General features: G+C 52.4%; 1 protein-coding gene across 1 annotated transcript in view; it reads right to left on the bottom strand.

The window, feature by feature from the left end:
* Positions 1-8,814: 8,814 nt before the first annotated feature.
* Positions 8,815-10,834, bottom strand: part of HOXC11 (homeobox C11) — a 3,361-nt gene continuing 1,341 nt past the window's right edge. Inside the window, exon 2 of the mRNA XM_019659685.1 lies at positions 8,815-10,063. Within this exon, the coding sequence (XP_019515230.1) occupies positions 9,831-10,063 (233 nt within the window). The 3' untranslated portion in view covers positions 8,815-9,830. The remainder of the gene's footprint in view (positions 10,064-10,834) is intronic.

Below are 10,834 nucleotides of genomic sequence, written 5' to 3'. Positions count from 1 at the left end.
AGGGGGGGAATATCAGCTCCATAATTATCCGCGCATTCAGTCCTCACCATGTGACGGCTAGACCAATGGGATTTGAAAATGGCCTTGATGATTCAGACGGCCGTGACGTCAGCGGGGTCAAGTTGTCGGCAGGCGGAGCGCGCAGCGTGGAGTAACAGCGCCACCTAGCAGCCACCTCGGGGTAGGGGCGCCAGAGCCCTTCCCTGCGAACAAAGGAAGCGCCCCAGGGGCGGCAGGGGCAGAAGGGGGGTGGAGAGGGATGCGGTGGGGGTGGGGGGGTTATAAGGAGAATGGGGTTTGTTTATCTGAGAACCAGACTGTAACTCCTGGGGAGAGGGGGCTGGAGAGGGGGGAAATGCAAGAGAGAGAGAGAGAGAGAGAGAGAGAGGCAACTCGGGGCTCAAAACAGTCAAATTCAAATTAAAAGGTCAAGAGACGATTCAGGTACTTCTTTCCCTCTCTTCACCTCCCCTTTACTCTCCTTGTCCCTCAACCCCGCTTCTTCCCTTGGGTTGGGAGTGGGGTGAGATTTGGAGGGGAGGGCTCCAGTGGGCAGAGGAGGGGAGAAAAGTTAAGGAATCCCAAACAGAACTAAAGTTTCTACTCTCCTGCGTCTTCGTTCGTTCGTCGGGCTTAGCCCTTGGGGCTGAGAGCTCAGTTCGGGGACCGCCCGTCATGGAAGTTAGTTGAATTACAAATTCCCCGTGGCGGTTAACAGGGCGGGGAGAAGGGAACCTCCAGAGTACGGTGTGGGCCAGGGAGGGGGTCAGGATCACTTCGGGGCTGCTGAGGGAAAGGAGGTTCTGAGGGGATCTAGGGGTCTGGAAAGGAGGAAGCCAGCGACCAGAGGCACGGGTTCCTCGACCTGGGAGTGCAGCCTCGGCCTGGTGGCGGGGGCGGTTCCTGGGCTACCATCTCAGGGTCAGGAAGGCTTTGGCCTTGGGGTCCGTTCAGCTGCTTTGCTCCAGGCCCTGGTGGCCCTTGCTTCCCAATTGACCTTGCCCCCACTAAAACAGGTAATATTTCCAGAGAAAAAGAGGGAACCCGCCGGGCCTCAGCCGATTTGGGGGAGTCACGTATCATACGGGAAACCAGGACACCATATGTGACAAAATCTGACCCAGAGAATTTACAGAATGAATGAGCTGGGGGGCATTTTTGAAAGGAGAAAAGGGACGAGTCTATTTTTCTGGTTATTTTTTTAATAAAGGGAAACAAGAAATAAGGGGCAAGTTATGGCTCAAATAGTTCTATCCATTTCTCCATTGCCTTTCTCCCAAAGCGAACTAAACTCTCCACGCCTTCCTTAGGAAACGGAATCAGAATAACTTGTTTTTCCGGTCGCCCCACATTTTCCCCTGGATGAAGCCGCGGGTTTTGATTTTTCCGAAGGGCTGGAGCCTGGCAGTCAAAGGGCTGGAGCTCCGGGCGCCCTGGCGTGGAGGCGTGAGGAGGCTGGATCGCTTCTAGGGAGGCCCAAGCCCGCGGCTGCTAGAAGGGGACTTCGGAAAGAAATCCGCTGGACTGTTTAATCCAGGAGGCCAGAGAGAAGGAGCAGAGGTCTGCGAACCCCGGAAAAACTGGAAGAACATCTGCAATGTGTGACTTTCTTGCTAGGCCAGGCAGGGAGATTTGAAATGGTTTTGTGTTTTCATTTGCAGGGGTCGCCGTGGGCTCGGCACAGGGGTTGGCCCGGGCAAGGTTAGGCTGTTTAGGCCCCAAAGGAGATTTGGGACAGCCCGGGCAGCAGTCAATCCAGGGAGCCATTTGTCCCACCTCCCACCCCGAGGGAAATGATGGAGACTTTATGGCCACTCTGTTTGTATTATCTGCATAAGTCTTCCCCCACCAGTTTGATCGAAACTGTTTGCTTTTACGAGGACCCAACGAAAATTCCTCCTCATATTTATCAGTCGGGGATAAAAATTTAGTATGGGAACTGATATTTCCTCATTTATGGGGTGATGAAATTAAAGACCAAAGCAATTGAGAATTATATGGCTTTGGGGGGTTCTCTCCCCCCCTCTTTCACATCTCTTTTATTTTCCTGCCTGGTGTGCCTGTCCCTGGAGTTAGGCGTCCTAGTTCTCTGCCCTTGCCCCGTTTTGGGATCTGCTGGGCCCTCTCCCCCACGCCCAGGTGCCACTTGGTCACCTCAGCTTTTCTTGGTTTTTCTCAGTGTTAGTAGCCGGGGGCCGGGACAGCGCTACCAGAGCCTGTGCCAGGCCAGGCTTGGATCTGGCTGGGGCGGCAGGAAGGTTTCGAAGAGCCTCACAGAAGAAGGGTCTGAGCCCAGCCTGGGAGGGTGTGAGGGAGGCAGAGGAAGAGGATGAAGGAGACAAACTCCAGATTACCTCTCAAAACCAGCGAGCCCTTAGGCTTAACCTGGGGAACCAGCGGGAGAGGAGTGGAGTCGCTGGCCTTAGGACCTGTCTCCCCCTATCAGCCCGACCCCCATCTCAAACTCACTCCTTACCTCAGACGTGGGAGGGGGTGGAGATGCTTCAGAATCCATGCCATTATTAATGGAAGGAATCCTCGAGGGAGAAGGAGCCCCCCGCCTCGACTGCCACCTCCTCACAAGAACGAATAGTGTTTAAAGTTAAAATAATTAGAAGTATGATAAACACGGCCCATTAATGAAAAAAGAAATCGAATTCATCAGCCTAAGTGGGACCCCCGGTGGGACAAATGTTTGCCTTTAATTACGCAATATAAACGCAAACCCGGAGCTGTTAAACAAGAGCCTGTGCGGCGCAGACTTGAATAACTTCTTGGGTTTTTGCCGACTTTGGGATTCTGCCCTAGTGGGGGTGAAGGGGAAGAATATGTGAGGGTGAGGACGGAGCAAGGGGAGCATTTGTGCGGGTCTGGGAAACTACTGTCTGAGGTGGGTCCCAGCCCTGCCCCCTTGGGCTCGGTCTTTCCCGAGAGTAGGAGCAAAGGCCGTTTCTGTCTTATTGTTCGGGCCTGGCGTTCAAAGGCACTCTAGCTGTCCCAGCCGACGCGCCTGCTGCCGCTGCCAGGCGCCCACCAGCCCTGCTTCACAGGGCCAAGACCCTCAGGCCTGTGCCCCTGGGGAACTAGATTGGGGTCCAAGAGAAGTCTGTTGCTAGAATCGCCCTGTTAAGCCATTTCACCAACTTTCTGGGAGTGCCGAGAGACCTGAGCCTATGCCTGACTCTGGGGCTCCCCCTTCTCGCCTCAACTTGAGGATGTGAAAGTCTAGGGGCTGCAGGCCAGAGTGGGACTCAGATTGTGCCCACATCCTGACAAATCCCACCTACCCCAAGAGGCCTTCCCTGTACCCAGACCCTGGAAGGGCGGCAGGGATGGGGGGCTGGGCCTCCGGCTGCCTTGTGGGACTGTGAGATGGGGGATGGAGGAAGGTGCTCCTTACAAATTCCGGGACTATCGGGTGGGTTCCAGAGGGCAGGCCGAGGGCTGGGGAACTAAAGGTCCCCATGTGAAAACAGAAAAAAAAATGGAGTGCTCAATGAACAGAAAGGAACCTCGGCTGTTTTCGGGGCTCTAGCCTTGAAAAACGCCCCAGAAACACTCTAATTTCTCCAAGGAAAACTAGCGAAGTTTCCCCAAGAGGTTCGAGGAGCAATTTCATCGGGGCAATTCCAAAGGTGAATAGAAAAAAGGAAGAGTGTCTCTCCATTTGGGGTAAAATAATAAAGTCTGTGAATTGAAATCTCATCGAGCGAAATGGAAAACAAAATCGCACCAGTGGTGAAAATTGCAGGGGTTTTTTCCTCCTGTTTTGGAGGCCGAGATCAATAATTTTCTTCTCAAAACTTGAAGGAAAGGATTTGCTTTTCGCTAACGTCGGGCTCTGCCCCGCTTAATTGGGAGCAGGGAAATCCCAGGCAAAATGTAGAATTCTCAGAAGCCCAGAAAAGAGCTTTTCAGACAGGTACGAGAGGGAGGTAGGAGGCCAAGGACGTTTGGAGGGGCCTCGGGTTTCCTCGGATCTCGCAGCCACCTCGGCAGCCCAGCCGTCAGAGTCACTCTCACATCTGGACGTTGTACACACATTTGCACCCAGATGCTATGGAGTTTGCCATCTACACACATGTCTAAATTGTGCTTAATTGTGTGTACAGAGACACAAATATTCACTTTTACCCCAAAACATGCTCCCTGCGATCCCTGCATCCTGAAGTCTGATAACCTGAGCCAGCACGACTGCTTTCTTGCCTTTTGGAAGCCGACCAGTTATTTAATTTTGCTTCCTGAATCGAAACCAGAGAGCAAACACGTCCGAGAGAAGCTTTGGGAGGAGGAGATGGATGGGAGGATGTCTAAGGGGGAAGGCCTTGCTCCCCACTTTAATGGTTTTCCTCCAAGTTGCTCCAGTAGGTTGAGTTTCCAGCCCGAGCCAGGGCGGTAGTTGGGCCGGCTTACTCCGGAGAAAACCCCGCTCCTTCCTTGCCGGTTAAATACTTTTTCCAAGATCTCTTCTTTCTTTCTTCCTTTCTTTCCTTTCTTCCTTTCTTTCTTTTCTTCCTTTCTTCCTTTCTTCCTTTTTCTCTTTCTTTCTTTCTCTTTCTTTCTCTTCCCTTTCTTTTCCCTCACTTCCTTCTTTCATTCCTTCCTGATTTCTCTTTATTTGCTCCTTTCTCTTTCTATTTTTCTTTCCTTCTCTTTTTTCTGCAATTCATATTTCCTTCTCTTTTTCTGATCCTTGCTCTTTCTTCCTTAATTCGTTGTCTTCCTCATTTCCTCTTTTCCTTCTTTCTTTCCTTATTATGCAGTTTATTCTTTGCTTTTTTCTTTCCTCTTCAATCCTTTCCTTCCCCCTTGACTTTCTCCCCTAGCCTTTCTTGTTTGTCTCTGTTGAGCTCTTCTCAGTGAAGGGAGAGCACCAGGCTCGGTCGCATCCCTCCCCAGCCCAGCTGTTCAGGCTTGGAGTTGACCTTCTCCCGCCTTCTGTCTTAACTCGGCTCCTCACAAGGCGAAGTGTAGGACTGCCAGCAGCCGGAGGCCAGGCCTCAGCAGTCGCCATTAGAGAAGTAGTAGCAGGCGCTGGGGCAGCTCGGATAGCTCCCTGCAGTGCCGGTTCCAGAGCTCAGGTATCTTCATTTCCATCGCTCCAAAGGACGTTTGTCCACCAGGCCCTATCTTTGGAAAAGTCGCTCCATCGAGACCTCCATAACTGAACATTAAAATAGCCCCAATTTGAGCCCAGTTGATTTCCCCAAGGCTGGAGTCATGGGAAATGAAGGAGAGGGGTTCTGTCAATTTCAGATGGGGGCAAATCCAATGGGTCATCAGTGGGCTTAGCAGCCCAAGGCCATGTCCCCATTTGGGCACCTTTGTTCTCCGAGCTCCAGGACCACAGCCCTGCTTGCCGTACTTCTCCTTCGGGCCTCCAACCACTGCAACCTCTGGGCAGGAATTTCTTGGCGTTTTGAGTTCTGTCTTCCTTCAAACCCATTGTGGACTTTGCAGAAGGCAGGGATCCAGGGCTGTGTGTGCAGAGACCCTCTCAAATCCCAAATTAGCGGTCTGAGTCAAGGTTATAGGTCTCCACTTTATGCAGTGGGTTGAGGGTGTGTGCAGGGGTGTGTGTGTGTGTGTGTGTGTGTGTGTGTGAGAGAGAGAGAGAGAGAGAGAGAGAGAGAGAGAGAGAGAGAGAGAGAGAGAATGGTGCCTGCAGGAGAACAAGGGGGCGTGAGGGGGGAGGTCTAAACTTTGGGGGATCTGTAAGGGTGTGTCTCAAGAGTAGAGTGGACAAGTCTCTCCTGGAGACCTGCAGCCTCTGTTGACTGGCAGCCCCCAAAGCTGGGTCCAATGTGGGCTTCAGGAAAGATTGATCCCAAACTTTAAGCCTTGTTTTGCCTTAGGTAGAGTGAGACAGCTCCAGACAACACCCCCCACCGAGACCCCAGAGCCTCTCTCTCCCCAACCTACCCAAAATCCTAAGATTTCATTCCATGGCAAAATCAAAACTTAAAAGTTTTTTAAAAAGAGAGGAGGAATCTTGTAAAATTTTTATGCCAAACAAAGTTATAAAAACTTCCCAGGCGTTGCCTTTTCCAAAGGTTTATATGAATAATAAAGAGTGTAGTCGCGTGCACAGAGTTCTGGCGGACTCTGAGGAGGGAGGGTTCAACAAACAGCATTATCCAGCCCTGGGACTCCAGGAAACCCCAGGAGCTGCCCCCTTGAGGGAATATTGGCCCAGAAACGAATTGCCCTACAGATTTCCTGAAAGGGGCGGGGAGAGGGAAGGGGTGGCGCCCTTGACTCCCTTGAAGTTCAAAGTTCTTTGCCCTGGTGAGAAAAGCCCTCTCTTCCTTCAGCCCACTCGAGAAAATAGTCCAAGGTATTTTCCTCCTTCTCATGTTGAGAATTGGCTCCAGGTATCCCCAACTCTGTTCACCTTTCAGACATCTGGTCTGCAACTTTGTTGTTCCCCCCAAAGCAGAGCTCCCCATCATCTCCATCTGGGACATCTAGCACCCATGGGCTTTCTCTCAGAGGTGCTTGGTGGGGCTTGTGTGAACCATCCTCCAAGGGGCCTTTGCATTGCCATTCCCCAGCAACCTAGAGGCCCGAATGACAAAGAAACCCCAAACTCAAGGCTGGCCCCAACCCATTTCTCCTTTCAAATCCCTCAGGTTCACCCTGCACCCCCAAAACCCATAGTGGGAGGGGGAGGGGCCCAGAATGCTCTCTCAGCCCACACCACTTAATACCCTTGTAAACTCCCACGTGCGCTATAAACTTGGATTTTTACAACCAACATTCCTCCTTAGCTCCGGGAAACTTTGAACTCGGCCTCGGGTTTATTTACTGGGGGGGGGGAGGCTGGAAAGGGGGTTGGGGAACAGGGAGCTGAGAAAGGCTAGAGAAGAGGGGGAAATGCGGGGCAGGGGGGTAATAGAGTTGGGGTCTGGGGAGTGTTGGGGGTGCCAAGACCGTCCACTGCGGGTTTGTTTACTATTTAGGGCGGAAGCGTTTTCGAACACAGGCCAGACTGGGTCGTTAAGAGCGAAATGAAACTGGGTTTAGAGGCGCAGGCGGGGGTGGGGTGGGGGCGCTTTATGGCGGCGTCTAGACGAGGATCTTTTGTTCCCGGGCAGCGCCACGGCTGGAGGGGATTACCCGGAGAGGTTGAGCCCCGAGTGCCCCTGACCGGCTAAGGGGGTTGGATACACGCGGGGCCCAAAGGTGGGTTTGTTTGGGGGACAGAGACCCCTTTTTTCTTATTCTAGAGGGTCAACAAAAACTGGCAGGTTCCGGGGCCTGGGTCACAGAAGCCTTTGTTTTTCTTCCACTATGACCACCCCCAACCCATCTTTCAGAATTCCCTTCCGGAGCTGGGGATCTTTTCTGGGCTGCACATTGCAGGGACAGTGATAGCTGTGGATTTAAAATATCTTTCTTCAAAATCAGGAACCATTTGGAGATTAATATTTTGCTTTATAACAGGTTCATTCTACAGTTATCTTCATCTTATTTTTTTGGAAACATGGCAGGCAGGCAAATATTCTTTGATATGACTAGTGGATAAACACCACATATCTAGAGAAGTCACACACACAGAGGACCCTCAGTTGCATTCCTGCCAACACTGAACACTGCCAGTGGTTACACACCACAGAGGACACAAGCCCTAAATGTGCATTTGGTCAGGTTTACTCCATACTACAGGAAAAGCATACAAGTAATATTCTTTTTCATGTGCACCCATAGGCACACTGACAAATAAAACATTTGTGTGTGGGCACATGGGGGAACTGTGGGGCTGCATATAGAGCCCAGTTTGTAAATTTTGTCTCAAAACCACATTTACAAATCAAAGATTCAGATACCTAAGCTACAGGGATTTTTGTCATCAAAAACGTCGGAGCCTAGATGCAATAGTCCATAGTCTTTCCTCCAACAGAATTATATTGACAAAAACATTTTCTTTGAATTACATAAGAACAGTTCCAAAGGGAGTGGAAAGATGAGAGAATTAGCCGCAAATCTCTGCCCCCAAATAACGAATTTGGATCAGAGACTGTCAGAGTGCTCTCACTGCAGGCGCAGAAAAGACTATGGTTATCTTTATGCAGAAGAAACATGCAGCAAATATTGATGGGTGTGGAGACTGTCCCCACAGGTCTTCTTCCCCAGTGCTCCACCCCATGCCAAATCTCTGGGGATTTCTCCTCTGGGACACACAGTGTATAAACATCAGGGTGGCCCCAGCCTAAGGTCTTGTTGTGTCTGGAGGAGCCAAGCCATTTGTGCTTGAGGAAGGGGCCCAGCCCCACCTTCCCACCCTCCAGTACAGCCAAGATGAGGAAAGGGAGGGGGCTGGTTTCTCCTCCTCTCCCCTCCCTCCTTCAAAACTGTATATTAAAATTCCAATACAGTCTTCTCATAAAGAAAAAAAACGAAAGCCCTACCCTCAAACCCTACACATTTAACTGCGACAGACGGAGACATCTGGCGGGAGGGCGGCGGAGCCAAGAAAATTCCTATAAATTTAAATTCGATGATGGTTACAATTAACTCCACAACAAATGTGTACTTAAACGGAAAGCATTGCTGGGTGTTTGGACGCAGCTTGGGATGCACGTGAGAAAGGAGAGCTTTAAGAGAAGCTTTGGAATGTCCTTAGCTTGAGAGCAGGAAGCTACCGCCACACTCTTGCCCCTGCCAGTGGAGAGGGGGTGCAGGCCCACCAGCTCTGGTCTACCTCACCTTCACACAACCGCCTGTGCTCTGCCTGCCTCCTCCTCTGCTTTGGGAGCATTGAGGGTTTTAAGAGGAGAGGGGCTAATAAAAGGGTCAAATAAAATAATAAAATTGAACAGAATGAAATATCTTTATTTGCCACCAAAAAAAAAATTCACAGCAATCCCTCTGGGACAGGAGTATGGTGGGGATTGCACATGTACACGCACTCACGCACATGGAGAGATTGGTGATTCGAATCTCATTCCAGGCGAGGACTCCCCCATCCCCTCCAGGCAGAAAGAAACGCTTGTGAAATTTATTTACAAAAATTCAGGCCCCAGCAGGGGGGAGGCGCCCAATCCCATCTCCCTACTGCCTCATCCATCCCAATCTTTTTTTTCCTTAAAAAAAAGGGGGGGGGAGGTAACAACTGCGAAGACTATAGCTATAAATCCGTGGAGTAGGGGCACGACTTGGAAAAAGGTTGAGAAACCCCAATGCACCAGTTAAGAAATTTAAATGAGGGCTCTACACATTCAAGAGAGAACAGCTAGGCTCGGGAGGGGCCTGGGCACAGACGGAGGTAGGACACGGACTTTGCACACCTAACACCAGGTCGAAGGTACAGAAATTTCACAGCAAGGAGGATCACATTTAGCTGCCCTCTAGCAGTGGGGCAGGTGGGGGAGGGGAGGGGAGCCCGAGAAGTCTACCCTCGCAGACACGGTGTCTTAGCAGACCTTTTCACTTGGGCGAAGGGAAAGCTTTTAGTTCAAGGATTGTTTCGGCTCAGGCGCCCACGACTCTCGCCCCTCCCCCACTCAGTCCGAGCAGCAAGACATTGTCGCGAGGAGTGTTTTCTTTTAAATAGTCTCGGCCTCGGCGCCAACGGAATCCACTCACCGTGGGTCAGACATTTCCCTTCACCGCCCCCCTTCCAGGCCCCGTGCCTATCCCACAGTGAGATTCAGACCGAAGGTGAAGGAGGTTCCGGAAAGAAGTTTGGGCAACGGCAGTGGGGGCCAGCCCTGGCCACAGTCCAGTTTTCCACCCGCGGAAAGAAGGCGAGTTAGGAAATAAAAAATAAAAATAAAATAAAATAATTTCCCCCTTTCCCCCCTCCCCCAAAAGGGCCCTATCTGCGGTTACAGCAGAGGATTTCCCGAGAAATACTGCAGCCGGTCTCTGCTTAGTTTTTTTTCTTTCATCCTTCTGTTCTGAAACCAAATTTTCACTTGTCGGTCCGTCAGGTTCAGCATCCGGGACAGCTGCAGCCGCTTCTCTTTGTTGATATATACGTTGAAGAAAAACTCTCGCTCCAGTTCCCGGATCTGGAATTTCGAATAAGGGCAGCGCTTCTTGCGGGTGCGGGGGGCGTCTGGAGGGGAGGGGGCAAGTGCGAGGAGGGGGGAAAGAGACACGTGAGACCCGGGCGACCCCTGCCCGCTGAGCGCTCAGCGGTCCTTCTCCCACAGCCCTCCCTCCAGGCCCGCCGGCATCTCGGCGCGGGCCGCAGCGCTGGGGTCAGCTCTGCCAGGTCTAGCTCGTCCCAGTCTCGGGCCAACGCAGGACCCCCCCACTCCCCTCAGGCGAGAGCCCTGGTGGATGGAGTCTGGGGGAGAAGGAAGCCAGCCGGGGCCAAGTGCGTCCCCGCCCCTCTCTCCCCCGCTTGCTCAGCCGCTGGCCTCTGCCCTTCCTCGCGGCCCTCCTAGTGGCTCTGGAAACCCACCACCCCTTCCCCCAGAAATCGGGGGGTAACCACGGAAAACAAGCGCGCAGAAGGGAGAGCAGGCGAGAGCAGTGGGGAGGCGGGGAGGAAGCGAGCGAGCAGGCACCAGAGACACCAGAGATCCTTTTCCGGGGGCCCTGGCGCCCCGGGACGCCCGGCGGGCCGCGCTTTCCTACGGCCGGGCTAGGCCGGCGCTGAGGCGGCGGAGCGCAGAGAAACACCGAGACTCAGGCCTGGAGCAGAGTGGCGCCCGGAGCCGCCTCTCCCAACCCCCGCCCCCCAAGTCACTGCTGACTCCGGGTGGCTCCGAGTTCTGCTCAAGGACCCGCGAACACATAGTTTGAACATTTCAAAAAGAGTTTTTAAAAGAAGCAGAGCAGCCCTGGTTGGCCTTTCCGATCTCAGGCTCTGCTCCATTGC

This window comes from Hipposideros armiger, unplaced genomic scaffold, assembly GCF_001890085.2.
Source record: "Hipposideros armiger isolate ML-2016 unplaced genomic scaffold, ASM189008v1 scaffold_303, whole genome shotgun sequence".
Classification (NCBI taxonomy): Eukaryota; Metazoa; Chordata; class Mammalia; order Chiroptera; family Hipposideridae; genus Hipposideros; species Hipposideros armiger.
Note: the sequence above shows the minus strand (reverse complement) of the source record. Positions and strands in the feature narration are given on the sequence as shown.